This window comes from Lethenteron reissneri, chromosome 41 (genome assembly GCF_015708825.2).
Source record: "Lethenteron reissneri isolate LAM-NWPU_2019-01 chromosome 41, ASM1570882v1, whole genome shotgun sequence".
In the NCBI taxonomy this organism is placed as follows: domain Eukaryota; kingdom Metazoa; phylum Chordata; class Hyperoartia; order Petromyzontiformes; family Petromyzontidae; genus Lethenteron; species Lethenteron reissneri.
In genome coordinates, this window is record NC_083819.1 from 10,242,779 (window position 1) to 10,259,816 (window position 17,038).

Below are 17,038 nucleotides of genomic sequence, written 5' to 3' on the forward strand. Positions count from 1 at the left end.
GGTAAAATCCAAAATAGTGGAAAGTTTCAGCAGTGGACTGTAACCAGAACTTTCAGAGCAGCAGCTTGAGGCTGTTGTTATCAGGCGGCTACGAGGGGTGGGGTTGCGTGCACAGGATGGAGGAGGGCCGCTTACTCAGACAGGGAAAATGGATCAGCATCCACATATCAGTGACCCAAATGGTGGTGATGGACTACAACATCGGACTGTGGACGTCAGACGTGAACTGTGCAAGGGTTGCAGAATCTCAAAGCAGGGAAGCGATGACATGGTGTGGTGGGCATCACCAGGATTGGTAGTCATTACCCCTTATGTCTGTACGTATGTTGAATTTCTTTTGTAGCGTACGAAACCAACCGTGCTAAATCAGAGGTGCGGGATGTGCAGACACTGATGCTCCGTGTAGCCCGATTTAATTATGGGTATCTAGAGTCTAATGCAGAACCCATCAGCTCAACGGTGCAACCTTAAGTCTCGAGACATGTTCATTATGAGCCAATCTCAGTGCGTTAACTAACGAAAAAAAAACAACTTGCAAGGCTTTGTCAATTCACTGCGGGATAAAGGCCACCCCATGCAGTGCTTGTCATGGGGGTTGTTTGACTGCCACACCATCACCACCCCGCTGGCCAATGTGGTGGTGATGCCGGACGGTCCAGGACAGGTCCAGATGTCACCCTCCACTCATGTTAGCTGCAGCCAGGATTCGAACTCAGGTGGCCGGGTTCATAGCGCAATCGAGCCAACCACTGCTCCACCCCTCCCACCATTTGTGTTATAAACATAGTTGATTAAAACAGTTTTCTACACACACACGCAATTCATGCCTCGAAACGTGCTTGTAAGCAGCTTATTTATGGAAATGTATTTCTACGAGAGGAGTAGACTGCAAAAAGTTGCGAGAAACCGAATCGCAAACCTCCACAGCCTTTCTGGGGCTCTACAAATATTATTATTCAATCAAATCTCGTCCACGCACGGCGCACAGTTGATGGCGCCGTCAGTGGCCGGGGGCGAATCTTCACGCACAGACTCGTGAACGACTGTCACCCTGGCCTCACCCGAAAATGCACAATCGCAGTTTCTTCTACGGGGAGCACGGTGGCTGGGTCATTTCAGGGTAGGGTGGGGAAGAAACTACAATTGCCATTCATTAGAAAAAAATATATAAGGGCTCGGGGCTGGATTATTCACACATATTGCAGCTCTTTGACCGGTTGCCACTCATACAACACGTCATGAGGTCAGCGCATGATAGGGGTTTGAGATAAAAGCAAACGTTCGCTCTGCTGTGATACGAACACACAAATCTGTGGGAAAAAAAGAGCTTTGCAGCTCATCGGATTCCTCCGGTATGAATAAGTATTCCGATTCTGATTAAACACGTAGCATGGAGCGTCGATTACGTCGAATTTGGCTGTCCTGCTAATTTGTCGAGCGGCCACACGCTGATGCCCTACAGAGCCCCAATAGAAGACGAACTCTACACGTGAAAAACAACGTCCTTTATTTATGCAGGGATCCTGCAGGGTGGTCCACCTGTCATTGAAAGGTGCATGGTACACACAAAACTTCAAGAATATTGAATCTGTGAAAGAATGTGCAATATAACTTCCATTTTGTAGTTAAGTTTTGTTCTTTCCGCACTATTTTTGCCTGCACCTCTGACACGTTCCATTCCGTTGCTGCCTGGTTCCTCCGTATGGATCACCAATGGTGTTGTTCTTGTTCTGTGCCGATGCACCACGGATCTCCCTTGGCAAACTAGCTGGGAAACTGGCTACACGGGACTTTACTTTGCTGTTTTTTCCATGATTTTTCTGTTGCATGTAGTCACTTTAAGACGTTTCTTGTTCATGTTTTTGTTTTGTTGCGGTTACACCCGAGTCAAGAGCCGCATGGCTCACAGGGTTATACCTAATAAATGAAACTGAAAAGGAACATACATTGACCGATTACAGGACCGATCCAGCAGCATCACGTTGGCGAATGCCCCCTGCCTGGTGAACTGCGTGCACAAGACAGTTGTCCGCAAGTGTCGCCAGGAGGTAAAGATCATGAGATTCCACACGCACTTTTCTCCCGAAATACGGTCCATTTTTAATAATTAGTGTATATCTGAGAGAGTACTGGGAATAACGTCGTCCGTGGCAGTTCCCCCGATTGGACGCAAGGCTCCGATGACTCCAGGGTGATTCGTCATCTCACGTACGTACGTTTAACCAACCGTGCTAATTAGGGTTGGGGGGGAGTGGGAGGGAAGGACAACAAACTAAATCTCATGACGCGACTCCGACCGTGCTCTCACGAAAATAATGCGTGAAAAAGTAAAAGACAAATTAATAATGAATGAAGCGTCGATGGCACTAGTTGTGCAAGGATCTACGTTGTCAAGAAGCACGCGTGACCCAATACTTTATCGAACGGACAAACTCTACATTCTGCCCTCTGTTGCCACACACGAAGGCGCCACTGAACATGAACAATTGCGTAACAAAAAATTGCGTAACAATGCTATCATCATTACAAGTTCACAAAGCAGGCGAGAATGATAAACAACATGTAAGAACTTATTCTTTTGCTACTTTTGCTCGGTCCTATTTGCTGTGCTGCACTCCTTACAGCCACCTCTCATTATCCTCATCAAATAGCATTTCTACTGCGCCTTCCATGCAGTACATCTGAAGACACCCTGCTCGTTGGCTACCCACGTACACCTCAGCATGATCCCAGTCTCCAAGTCACTGGATTGTGAGCTTGAACCACCCCCACACTACCAAAAAAAATATTAATGAATTACATTACAGATCAAGTTAAAAGAGAGTATCCTGGCCAATTCCGACGACGCCACCACACTTCAGCTTTAAAATCATTCTGCCAGAGCTCTAAACTGATGTACAACAACCCAAAAAAGGTCAAACTATGCCACCACATGGCCACCGATCTCTGGGTACCACTCCAATATCTGTCCGGGTAACATGCCCCTCCCTCTGCCTCCCTGCTTGATAACGTCTACAGGGTTCAATGTGCTTACTGTGTCATGCCATCATATTGCACACATCCTCCACCCTCAGATTACTTTCTTGTTGTGCTTTGTTAAGAGTTCCAACACTTTAACCCACGTGGTACCAAACTCCTGCCACAAACACCCATTTCCTAACGCTGAAATTGACCACTCTAGTCTTCCATATTTGGTTGATTCGGTCCATCAAAAAGGCTGGTTTCTGCGAACGCAGCACTCGACTGACTCACAACTTGCCGAATGCTCCATCTCGCTCGGCCTCTCGTGAAAGGTTCCCAATATCTCCACTAACGATGAGAGAAGACCCCCCCCCCCCCCCCCCACCGAAGGTGATGCGTTTTGGCCGTGTTTATTGACGTTCTTCATCACACCCTCACCACACAGAGAAGCGTCACTCCCTATAACAACTTTCACCACAAACACAAACGCGACCATCAATCTTCCTCCACGGCGTGAAACCGCAGCGTGGCCTCGGCACATAGCTGTTAAATGTTTGTTAAATGTTGGCGGTGCGGCACAAGCAGAGGGCGGCCAAATTGCGATTTGTCGCGCTGCAACATAGGAAATACAAGCCCGGACTTTTTATAAACACATTCAGAGAATGTTCTGCCGTGTAGTTTTTGGATGTCGTTCAAATAGATACATTGTTTACGTTCTCTAAGTGGAAAAGCCACGCAGCCCTGCAGCAACCGCGCTGGAGTTGGCAGCAATTTTACGGATTTTTGCACGGGAAGCGTCACACACAAACAATACCTCTTGCCAAGTTTAATCCATTCACAAACTACGCATAACAGGTATAACTGCTTGTACAATATTAATATAATATATATGCATTTTATTGATTGAAAAGCCTAGCTTAAGCCTCGCTTCTCTTTCAGGAGGGATTTGCATTTTTACGTTTGGCCAATTAATTTCCATTCACTTTGTTATTATCGTGTAGGAGCAAACAGGAATAACCATAATGAAATCCACTTGCACTCAAACCCTCGTTGCAGACGGGGCCACCAACCCTCTTGCTTTACTGCAACCTGACCAGCTAGCAGGCCCTCTGGCTGGAATGGCACTCATCACTGCTCACGACGATCTCTCTACGGTCCACCAACCTCATCGCCAAATTTTGCACCTCAATCCAAGTGATGTAGCCAACTGTTTGGATGGGATTTCCGATTTTTTTTCAGAGCCCCACTGCTTTGTAAATTAAATGGGTCAACTTTGATATCTTAATCTGCAAATGACTTACCTTGTAGTTCATTCTACATTCTAGATTTGAAGCTTGTAGTTCACCAGCTGAGAACCTATTGAAATGCAAATGTCTCTTTTACAAGGGTATCTTTGATAAAAAAAATTTTATTTTACAAGGTAAGGCGCACTGAGCTTAATAGCTCTTTCAGAACAGAACTGTCCCGCAAATGATAGCTCAACAACGTGGCTTCTGACGTGGACATTTTATCGCAACCACATACTCTAAACTAAGGTTTACAATGTAAAATTTGATGTTACTCGGGACCAGGAATTGCACACACGCACACATAATATATTATACGACAATGATGTATCCATACGTCACCGATGCCACTTTGGGGCAGCGATATCGCCCAGTGGTAGTGCGATTGTCGCTCATTGCAGAAGTTCACGGTGAGAATCTAGCAGACCACCCTGGTTAATATTGCGTGTGTAGTTACCATAAAATGCTCGTACTCTGCTTCACAGTGGACAATAAAGATCCCATGATGCCGTTCAAAATGAGTAGGGCATTGTGTGTGAGCTTCACGGCCCAAAAACAAAAATCAAATCACCTGAAAATTACTCAAATGAGGATTATACATACCCACAACTCCCCATACTGCATGATACCTACTGCAGACTGTCTGTAGTAAAAAAAAACAACCCCTTTGCGACAGCCTTTGCGTTTTAAGAATGTTGGGAATACCAAACGTACGTCATTCTTGACATTTATTATTATATCCTATATGTGGGCAGGAACATGCCGGGGACAGGAAAAATGTGGGAATTCTCGGAGGTCTCACCATGGTGGCCGTCATAAAGAAATTCCATGGCAGCAGTGAGCCAAGGCCCAGGATGAAGAAGATGATCCATACGAGGTGATAGCTGCAGGCCCAGACGCAGGAACATGCACACACACGTGGCAACACACACATACATGGAACACGTGCGGAAACACACACACATGGAAACATACAGATACCAATACCCACCATTCGTCACTAAGTGACGGTTATGTCACCACAGCGCCTGTGCCAGGAAAGATTTACTTTGAGGCCATGTAACGTGTCGAAGATACACGCACGCATACACACACACGGAAACACACGCAGAAACACACACATACATACACACACGCATACACACACAGAGATCTCTGTAGGTGACAGGGAAAAGGTCTCAAAAGGAGCTGCCTGTGACATCATGAGTACCATATATTGACACTTCAAATAGAATCTACCTGGTGTGGTGCATAAATACAAACACGAACGTGGCCGTAAAAACATTTGCAGTCACCGAATCAATTATATCAATCTCAATGGAAGAATTGATTTTACAGTTACAATGGCGTAGTTTGACAACTGATTATTATCTTGATTTTAAGCTTTCGTGACTGCAGAAATCCACTCTTTGGTTATTTCGGTCCACTTTCTGCCCCGCCTCCTCCCCCCCTTCTCTCTCCCCCCACTGCAGCCGATCTCTCCATTGCTGCTGCGGTGGTCCACTTTACTCCAGTGACCCGGGTGCTGCTGCGGGGTCCACTTTCTGCCCCGCCTCCCCCCCTTCGCTCTCCCCCCCTACTGACGAGGCCTATATAACCTCGTGCCACGGCAGATTTCTCGCCTACTTCAGCAGTTTTTTATCACTGTGGTTGTCCCACCTGATGACGATTGCTTGTGTTGCGATCGAAACGTCGTGATCTATTATTGTTCTACCTACGTATGGCTCACAGGGCTATACCTAATAAATGAACTTGAACGTGACTTTACCGAAAGAACCAAAAAGTATTATTATTATCATCGTCATCATTATTCTCATTTGCAGCCACTCCTGTACATGTTGAACCTGGGTCTTTCAATTCTCACTACAGCCAAAAAGAAAGAAATCCGCATGAGGCCTCATTGCGTGTTTATTTAAGTGCTGTTTGCGAGCATCTGTTCAGGCTAGCGAGACAAATAAAAGGCAGCAGTGTTGCCTCGACTTCCACGCGCGTGGCTGCCTCACTGTAGCACAGCCAATGTTCACAGACTGCAACCAAGAGCTCAATTTAGACCGAGTCAACCGAGGGGTGCTCCAAGGGTCAGGTTACAGCTAAGAAATTAACTCGGTTTGTCCATCCATGGCGACACTGCTCCCATGAGTGATTAAGACAGACGACCAACCGGGTCTCTCACATTCCTCACAAGAGACTGGTTGTTTTCTTCGCAGCGTGTGTGCTCACGTACGCACGACGTCCCGCGATGCCGCGACATCCTTGCCAGGGTACCAACACGTAACTGTACCCCGTAGTTTATTTTTCGGCTTCCTTTTTGATCCACCGCTGGATGAAGTTTCCCCCCACGCCATGTAAGTCACAAGGATTGTGGGCCCCACGGTGAAGAGATGTTCACTATCCTGCCTGGTATACAGGAAGTTGTGGGTTCGATCCCGACCCTGATGCCTGCTGTATATTTGGAGTTTGTGTGTCTTTCTCCCCGTGGTCGTGTGGATTTTTCTCCGGTATTTGGTTGCTATAAATTTCCATGTGATAAGCCACTGTGTTGAGCTATCATTTGTGGTCAGGTAACTTCTGAAAAATAACTATATAGCTCAGTGGGCCTTACCTGATAAAATAAAAATATTCAGTAGAAAATAGACCGTATTTCACCACGCTGGCCAATGGCGCATGTGTGTTTGAGGTGCGTTTACCGGTCTTGGGGCGCCGCCTGGCTGGGCATGTTGTGTGTTTGGGCTGATCACGTGGTCCTGCAGCTGTGGGTGACATAAGCATGCGAACACAAACACGCGTGAGCGCACGATTGGCACATGCACGCAAAAAGACACGTATGCGAACACGTGCGTGCATGGAATACACATGTTGAATACACGCACGGGCAATTACAGAAACACGCATAAAAAAACCACACAAGACATATTTAGGAGACATTACCACGCCAACCACTGCCCAATTATAGAAGAACATTGCGAAAATTGTGGCAGGTAATGTACTGTAATAGTACAAAAATGCCTAAATCGGCAGCTCAAAAGTAAGTGGAATGTGTGGCCATATAATTTATAATCCACCAACAAACACAAAAAAATGTGGCTGTCCCATCAGGCAGCAGTGAAATAAGATAAGGCTGGGATTGTTTTATCGGTAATGTGGTGGTCACATGACATTCACGCAAGGTATGATGGCAGCCGTGCCTTCCTGCTGTTGGTGAGCAGTATCACTCTTTGCGCGTTGCTATTTCAAAGATCCTAGTCGTTTAGGGCTGACCACACGGTGGATTGTACATACACCTGCGCAGAGGACACAAAACAACAGCCTATCGAGATGGGGTGATGCAACTACAGCAGACAAAAGCTCAGCTTGAGGAGCGACATCAACAAAATACCTCTGGCCCATCTGTGGTATAAACAGCCCACGTGAGAGCCATTTAACCAAGTGTTCCTAATGAATCCACTCCGAGTGTCACTTCGCCACCACCCAACAACACGTGCTTTTTTTTGGCCTCTCTTGTTCTGCGATTCTATTTGCGCTGTTTATGCTTCACACGATTGTCCTGTAGAACACTTTAAAAATGCTCTTGGTATGGAGTCACCATATGAACCCTATGGCAGGACCCCTGGGTCCCATAAGCCCCCGGCTCTCGCATAAACTGCTTTGCGACGTCATTTTATGTCTTTTGAAGGCGAACCATACGGCAACCTATTCCTCTTGACGAGCTCTAAACGATGCGCTAACCAAAGTTTAAAAGTTTAGTTCCTTCTGCGCATTCGTCCTCGCTTGCGCTTGGACGACATGACAACAGAATGATCCGCACCAGGTGGGTTGCAGCGTTTATGTGCGCGGTGGGACGGAGTCGCCAAAAATAAATAAATTAATTGCGATTTTGACTTCCGTTTATTCGAGACTCCGGGGTCCCGCCATAAGGTTCATATAACTCAATTGAACACCATGTGCCTTGGGCTCAGAGCTGCCAACAGAGATTTCCAGCATGTTCGCTTGAGCAGAAAGACGCTGTCCTCGTCTCTACGGTGCTGTAATTCATTGGTCAAATGTGTTTCTGTTTTTGCCAATGACAATTCCATCACCTAAACTTGTTCGGCGTGGAACAAACAAAAACAACTACAACAACACCACCTGCTGTGCAACGAGGTCAGAGTAACTTCTCACGTGGGTTTCATAGAACATGGGGAAAAAATGTGTGATTTGAAAAAGATGCACGGAGAAAACCTATGGCATGGCAAGTAAGCGTTGAAAGGTGTTGTTGTGTACAGAATGCTTCGTATGCCTTTGGCTTAAATAGCGCTCACTCTCTTTCTTTCTCTCATGACAAATCTACTACTGAAAAAATTGGAATGCTCATCAGGCCTCATGGCGTCAAGTGCAGTCTTACAACTTGCGCGCTCTCTGGTCTTTCTCTTCACATGCAATGAAGTCGGGCATTGGCCAAAACATCGCCAATCATACTTCTTTCCTTGAAGACAAGTGTTACTGATGAAGTGTTCATCTTTTTTTGTTCGCTGCACCGTTGGTGATATAATCAGCCCATCATCCACTTCAGGACCAATAAAACAGAGGACTGCTTTTGCGGGAAGTCAGCAGTGATTGTCCTATGCATGAAAATATTAGCCGCCATACAACTGTGGAATTTACATCCACCAGGGGCTCAGGACCATTAAAACGAAATCAACACTGCTCCAAGAGCATGAAGACACTTTTTGAATGGGATCATCAAATCATCCCAACGAGCCCCCCACGATAAACAAAGCCGAGGACCACTAATCCCATTTGTTCATCGATTAGCTCAAAGGCAGGTAGACATCGCGAAACCCGCAGTGGAAGAAGCTTACTACTACTGTACTCCCGAAGCTGGCCTTCAAACGTGGGGGGGGGGGGGGGGGGGGGCATGGGAGGGGTGCATTTTAAAAAGTCGGAATCGTTGCGCTTTCTTGTTGGGGCCGAGATCCTTTCACATCCGAGACTGTGGTCACGCGTCGGCGCCTTCTTAACTACTCCCCACCGCAAGCGCTGACCGAGCGGCCAAAGAATTCCGCCGCCAATGTCGAACGAACGTTAATAAGTGAACGTGCGGCCACACGAGTAAAGACGCTTGATGAACAACAAGATACAATCCCCCGCACCCTCCCCACTAATGCAGAGATTCAATTATAACCCTTATTACCATCACGCACATGTAAAACACACGCACAGCGGGGCCCGGAGCCACACTCAAGGGGTTGCATAATCATTTATCCTGCACTCATTAACTCTTTGGATGTTGTCACTCATTTACGAATCACTTGCCCATAACGTTCTTCTTTCGTATGGCTGCTAATGTAGGTGCAGAGCAACAAACTACAATTTCACATTCAGGTGGTCAAGCAAGATATCTGTGTCAGGAGCAGCAGAATGTATCGCCATGATGTCTCCAAATTATTAGTGGATCGGGCATTGCGTTGTTACATGTTATACGGTCTGTTCTGGATGACCGCAGTCAAACAGTGGAGAATGTTATTTTCCATTTGTGCATCCGATATCCGCATATACCATGGTTTTGTGCAGTGGATGCGGTTTAGGGTGGACCATGAGCTTCATGGAAGTTCAAACCCAGGCATCTCCTGCCTTGGGTCTTTCACAAGGTGTCCGTTTGCGAGTTCTATTGAACGCCATTCAGCTCTCCAAGACTATGACCAAATGACCCTGAATACACCCAATCTCAGCTGCTTTTGGAAGCGAAGCAGGGTTGAGCGAGCCTGGGTAGTGCTAAGATACGAGACCACCATGTCTAATAACAACAGGTTGTTATAGGTCGTGGGCGGGCAGCAAAAGCAGTGCAGCAAAAATCTATCATTGTACTGCAATCCTTTGCTCTCACGTCTATGGTCCCTACCTTTATCAACTCGCACTAACCAGTTTGGTGAAGTGTTGTCAGAACTTCCAAGGAGAGGGGGGGGGGCCTTGTCCAGCAGTGCACTGACTGTTACACTTGCGTCACGTGTCTCTCTGTGGTGCCATGAGAGTCTCATTTACAAGAATAAATGTCCTTCAGATAATTTTTTTTTCATCTAAGCAGCAGTAGCCATGCCATAACTTGACAAACGGTTTTCATTCCTACGTGCTAGCATAGGTACTGGAGAATGGTTCCTACACACATGATCACCACATACATGTTGGGATATGGCTGAACAAGGTATAGCATGCCAGTGCAATTGGGGCCGAACCATCACAGCACAGGCACCCGATTCACTGCCCTGCTCATAAAACCACAAGTTTACTCTAGGGCACATGACTCTACAAAGTAATTTGTGAGGTCAGCATGGGCTGGGCCCGTGTTAAAAAAAGTAAACGTATCTGGTATTTTTGCGGGATTGGTGTGTGTACCATGTCCTATTAACAGTGTAAATGTTTAGCGTTTATTTGTTATATGGATAGAGAGAGAAAAAACACGTGGGTTTTCAACTTCTTTCAGAGGACCTTCGTATATTTGAGTTAATTAGGGTACGGTTTTTAGTTTCTGAAGTATTTAATTTCTGTTTGTGCAATGAGGTGAAATTTAATAGCATAGTTTGGGAGCACCAGATTATCTCCTTATTTAGAGGTGGTTTTTTTTAGACACCGTTTTGGCCGCTTGAACGTTCATTTTCAAATTAGCGCCTGCTGTGTCAGTTTCGCGAATTCAGGTCCTCGCGTCATTTTGGGCCTCGAATAATTTTAGGGCGGCTCACACCGTGGTCGAATCGCCCCCCCCCCCCCGCTCGCAATCAGAACGCTACACATTCAGTTCTCCATCGAGGGTTGTCGATTAAGCCCATCAGCACTCGAAGGACCGATAAACAGGTACTACTACACTGTGTTAAGTCGACAATGGCTGTCCTATGGACAGACTCATATAGACCACAGGAATGAGGAATTTCCACAACCAGCTCAGTTACCTTAACAATGACTGAAAACTCACATTCGTCATTTTAACAGTGGCACTGTTTCTGGCAATAGCCCTCCAGAGCACAATGAAAGGCCCGTGGGATAGAGTGGACAAGAATTGGAGACTGCACTCTGCACCATGGCACCCCGATAATTTTTTTTTACATTTCTTGAGTAACAGTTTTTAAATCGGCATATGACTAGTTACTTATTAGTATCTATTGAATCACACTTCCAATATTCAAACATGTATTACTGGTAAAAAAAACTCATTCGACATGCAGAGCATCATTTGTGACATACCATAGGTTTACATGCACCTCCACCAAATGAAGTTTATTGCATTGAGCGCAAACGTTGTGGCCTCCGTGAAATATTGGAAACTGGTAAAACGCCTTTGGCAACAAGATTTGCCCAGCATCTTCAGCAAGCTCACTATGCAGACATCGTGTCAAAACCAGTGGCTCGTCACTTCAAGCAGTGGTGACCATAGCCCCAGTGACAAGTCGGTGCATGACCTCTTCTTGATTTCTGGTGGGGGATCAGAGAAAAAAAAGCCACCTCCCCGTTCAAATTGAAAACTGTGCAGCGGTAAGAACGGATTCAACTACTCACCCCCTCACTTCTCGCAAAGCTTTCCAATTGAGTGCTATTTTAAAAAAATCCCTTTCGAAGGTAATATACGATGTAACCTCCCACTGGAACACACATTTGTTACATTACACATTTGATTTATGTGTAATGTGTGATAACCATCATGCGAACTCTGGTTATCCTCGCTGCGGATTTTGGCTAGCCATCAAACAAGGATGGTCACTGCACCACACACTTTCAAATGCGCTTCTGCGGCCGTCTGGAACTGGGAGCTATGCACTTTTAAATCTAGATTGAAAACTCATTTCTTTATAATTGATGTTTGCGTTTAGTTTGTTGTCCTTCCCCCGCACCTCCGATTAGCACGATTGGCTATGTACAGCGCAAAACAAGTTACAACATATATACATCTGTAAAATTGGAAAGAAATGTTAAAACGACGCTAAAATATAACTCATCTTTAAATTGCTCCCAAATTCCTTTACTCCTCTTTCAAGGATCAGGGATGTAGTACAATTGTAAGTCCCTTTTAGGCTGACATTTCTTTAGAGGTTTAGAGGTGCTCTAATCCTATTTAAATTATAATTAGGCCCCGGAATTCAATAGCGGTCCCCAAAATCCAATCGTGTCAGCAATATTTTATATTTCGATTTAAAGCTTTCGTGATTGCAGGGATTCATCTTCTTGGTTTTTTCGGTAAAGTCACGTAGAAGGGAAGTAATAAAATAATAATAAACATAATAAAAATATAATAAAATAATTGTGTTGTGTTTTATTTTTATTATTTTATTACATAATAAAAAAAACATAATAAAATAATTTTATTATGTTTTATTTTTATTATTTTAATACTTCCCTTCTACGTGACTTTACCGAAAAAACCAAGAAGACAATATTTTATAATTAACATTTCAAAAGAAATGGGTTTATTTAGTAATACGTTTCTGATTATTGACGGGTTTGTCTGCTACGCAATTTGTTACTAGTAATTAACGATTCATGTCAATAAAAAATTGTTCATAAACTTAAAAAAAACTTATTTATCTCAGGCCCCAGGGTATAAAGTGCAGTGTGTCCAATAATAGATGCGCTACATTTATTATATACAGTACTTTAAAATATTTTCCTTTGAAAATTATTGTTATTCTTTTTATATATACATATAAAAACACATTTGATCATATGACATTTTTATTTACAGATTATATATTTCTACTTTTCAGGGAGTTAAATTTAGACTTAAAACTTTAAGGGAGTGTTACCGACTAATGCCTCGAGTGTTTTGTTTTTACGATGTAGCGTCACCAAATAATTTGCTTACATTTCTACACAAATCATATTTGTCCCACACTTGCTTGAGCAAGTGTGTCTCATAAATAATATGAAATATGATCACGGTGGTGGTAAAGCAGGTTGCAGCAGCCACTTTTGTACATACAAGACAGAAATTCACACGTGGGACTCTGGGAATACAGCAGCATGCACATTGACCGCTTGTGAACAACAACGCACACACACAAATGCAAAGATCGACACTTAGGCATGTTGACTGTCAGGTTAATTACTTGTTTTGCGAGCAAGCACACACACACACTGACAAGAGCACGCAAGGGGATGGGGCGGCAAGAACCACGCCTGGCCGCATTTGTCTCCATAGCGCTGATTGTTCCCACAGAGATACTCATTTAAGGCCAATGTGACCCAGTAGTCCCCCGATCCATATTCAGAGATTATTTAAGACAGGCAGGCAACCCAGATTCATTGTGACTCTGGGAATCAAACCAGAGACACCGTGGGATGTAGTATAGTTCAAAAGCAAATAAAGTACTGTTCAACACACACACACAATGCACCCTCACACACACACCATATGACATAACGAGGCCTTGCTCAGAAATGAAGACACTTTGATGAAAGTCAACGCAAGCACTTTGCACCCACAAGCTCTGCTGTATAGCATAGTCCAAGGACATGAAAATAAATGCACACACCGCATCACAAGTAAATGTTCAGTATTACGAACTGCCTTTGTGTGTTAGTCACGAAAAACTTTTCTGATATTTGTGAATCGGCTAACGCCTTCAAGTTGCTTGATTTGATAACCTGCTTAATCACATGTGACAGGAATTGAACCGAGCAATTCAGCGGTGCTGAATCAGCTATTCGACATGAAAATTATGAGCTTTCATTGGCACGCGGGCAAATTGAACACGACCTACATTAAATTCTACAAAATAAATAAAATGTTCATGACCCATCTGTGCCAATCTATGAATGTCATGCCCCATTGGAGAGTTTTTCATGGGAACTCCAATTTCTGCACACGGAACACTTCTCAAAATTAAATTGGCCAAACGTCCGGGTATCGAACCCTTCTATAAAAAATTATCTGGACACAATTTAAAGTAGCTCGTTTATATCAGAATCTTTATTTAAGACTGCAGGAGGATTCCGAGGAGCTGTGATGCTCTTTTTTACAGATGTCCAGTATGGGCGGGTCAGCAAAGTTACAACAAACAACACAAAAAAGACAAGTCACTAAATATAAATAAATTATACGAGCCCGATTCATCAAGCTTGAGCGAGGAAAAACAGCAACAACAAAACAGTCCCGAGATCACGGCGAGATAGCGATCTAACAAAGACAACTGCAAAAGAAAAGAGACGGTCACTGCAGCATCGCGTGCTTTCAGATGCGCTTCTGTGGCCGTCTGGAACGCTCTTTCCTGCCGATACTAGGAAGCCACTGGAGCTGTGCACTTTCAAATGTAGATTTGAAAACTCATTTCTTTAGAAGTGCCTTTTGTGTTTAGTTTGCTCTCCTTCCCCCGCTCCTCCGATTAGCTCGGTTTGGCTACGTACGGTTAGAAAGAAGTTCAAAGTACATACTTAGTCCCTCAGTAAATGGCACATTAACAGTGAACTGTCGAGAAGCAAAAATTGGCATCCAAAGTTAGTTTTTTTTATATCTCTAGGCTAGACATGACACGATCTACTCAACTGATAAATGACCGGTTGTTTATTTGCTTGCTCAAGATAACGTTCCACATTTTCTGGTTTATCCGAGCTCATATTGCGACTTGCAAGTTATCCAAGGCACCAGCAAGATGAATACGTTACCCACGAGACCAGCAAAGGAAAACAATGGTGGTGATGTTTTCACACCAAGCTGGCTGCAATGGAAATTGCCATAACCATTCATATTGTAAACAAAGACAATTTATATTGAAAATAATATTAGATTTTAGTCTGCTTGTGTTGCGCCCGAAACGTCGTGATTTATTTTATTTTCTACCTATGTGACTTACCGAAAGAACCAAAGAGTATGGATTCCTGCAGTCACGAAGCTTCAAATCAAGAGTGAAGAATTAGTTTTATTCCTATTTTTATAGTCCTGTAGATCGATGAAAGTATTATACCAAAACTTTGTTTATCAAATATACGAATTTCGAAGCATTACTGTATTGAATAATGTATACATGGACTGTGTACTCATATGAAGTGACTAACTTTAATATATTTTCCTACTTTAAACAGACCTAATTGTAAAAGATAAAACCCCAACCGTGCTCAGACCTTTAGCCCTTCGTCATTATTCTGATAAAAGGATCATTGCACAGAGCTAGTAACCTGTGCCTGCATTGCGTTTGAGTTTCTTTGATTTGTCACACGGATGCCAGTTTTTCAGCTATTTTACAATGCGAGATCTGTGGTGCCCGAGCACAGCAGGAACAACAAAAATATAACATTTAACCACCGACAGTAACACTTAAAAGTTAGACTGCAGTAAAGCCAGGAAGCCTGCCCTCAATAAAAATATTAAACAATAAACCTAAAAGGTCTCACTTCTCGTGCGTCAAAGAATATGTGCACGTGCTGAAGCATTGGGCCTTCACTTGTGCAAGAGCAATACAACAGCTACATTATAGCCCAGGGGTCGGCAACCAAAATAACAAGAAGAGCCATTTCTTTCCAATTCGGTACAAAATTCAGTATTTCAAGAGCCGCAATGCATCTAAGTACATACTGTACATACGTACATATCGTCAAGAAGCAGCCCGTAAAGAGCCGCATGCGGCTCCGGAGCCGTAGGTTGCCGACCCCTGGTATAGCCAAACCCGGACTCGAGTAAATTGGAACTTGGGGTTAGCCAGAGTGGTTAAGTTAATTTTGTTCAACCAAGTGAGAACTCAAATGTCCCATATCGCCTCATTTGCAAGCACGAGCGAGTGATCGAGTGAATAAGGGTGTGATTTAGTTCGAGTTCATTTTATTTTAACAGGTGAGAGAACTCAAAGAGACCAAAATAGTCTCATTTGCAATAGGTATCTAAATAACTAGGGCGAGATGTTTACTACCTCGCCTGGTATACAGGAGGCCGTGGGTTTGATCCCGACCCTGGCGCCTGCTGTATATTTGAAGTTTGCATGTTCTCCCCATGGTCGTGTGGATTGTTCTCCGGCTCCTCCGGGTTTTCTCCTCCACATTTAGAAACATGCGTTTAGAGTATTTGGCTGCTATATATTTCCACATAGGCCACTTTCTTGGGCTATCATTTGTGGCCAGGTCGCTTCTGAAAGAGCTGTATCGCTCAGTGGGCCTTACCTACTAAAGTAATAGTAAATACATAAAATAACTTTGGGGTCTCAGGGAAACCTGATTGAAACATTTCACTGCGCTAGAAACTCAGGCAGGACACAGAAGCAACAACAAAAATTCCCAATCATAGTGAATTACACCACAGGGAAACACTCAGCCCCATACAATTTATTATACAGGCAGCCCTCAAGATACGAACGTCCAACTTAAGAACATTCCGCACTTACGAACGAACCGCCAAGAGATGTCATTATTTTTAAGTCCGACTTTCGAACGTTCGGTCGTACCCACGAACCAAACTGCGGAACTATTTTGTGTGGCGGAGCGATCCTCCGCGAGATGTAATGAGTCCCAGCTTCTCGCGTTATGCACACAACAGTATTTTCAAGTTTAACAATGCTTCCCTTTTTTCTTGAACCATAACACATTTTATAACACTGACCGTATGTACAGTCCAGTTAAATATTGACTACCAAGATAACGAACAAATGGACTTAGGGACGGGTCTGGAACGTAACCCGCTCGTAAGTTGTGTACTGCCGCCCGCAGTAGTGTTTGACGTACGTTGTTACGCGAAGAGACGAGAACAGGACCGCCGTGGGGAACGACTGTTTGCTGATGATCTCGTCATCACGGCGGATTCACTGGCGAAGCTAGGCGAGGTTGGTTAGGAGGGCAAGAGCACCTTG

General features: G+C 44.2%; 1 protein-coding gene and 1 long non-coding RNA gene across 8 annotated transcripts in view; one reads left to right on the top strand and one right to left on the bottom strand.

Moving 5' to 3' along the window:
- The window catches only part of LOC133352564 (equilibrative nucleoside transporter 1-like), a 60,115-nt gene that overhangs the window by 27,910 nt on the left and 15,167 nt on the right, over positions 1-17,038 (bottom strand). For all 7 annotated transcript variants that reach the window (XM_061568291.1, XM_061568293.1, XM_061568287.1 and 4 more), the window contains 2 exons: positions 6,935-6,997; positions 5,050-5,131 (listed from right to left, as the gene is read on the bottom strand). In XM_061568291.1, coding sequence (XP_061424275.1) covers positions 5,050-5,131; positions 6,935-6,963 — 111 coding nt within the window. In that variant the 5' untranslated portion in view covers positions 6,964-6,997. The remainder of the gene's footprint in view (positions 1-5,049; positions 5,132-6,934; positions 6,998-17,038) is intronic.
- The window catches only part of LOC133352566 (uncharacterized), a 36,326-nt gene that overhangs the window by 4,212 nt on the left and 15,076 nt on the right, over positions 1-17,038 (top strand). The window lies entirely within an intron of this gene.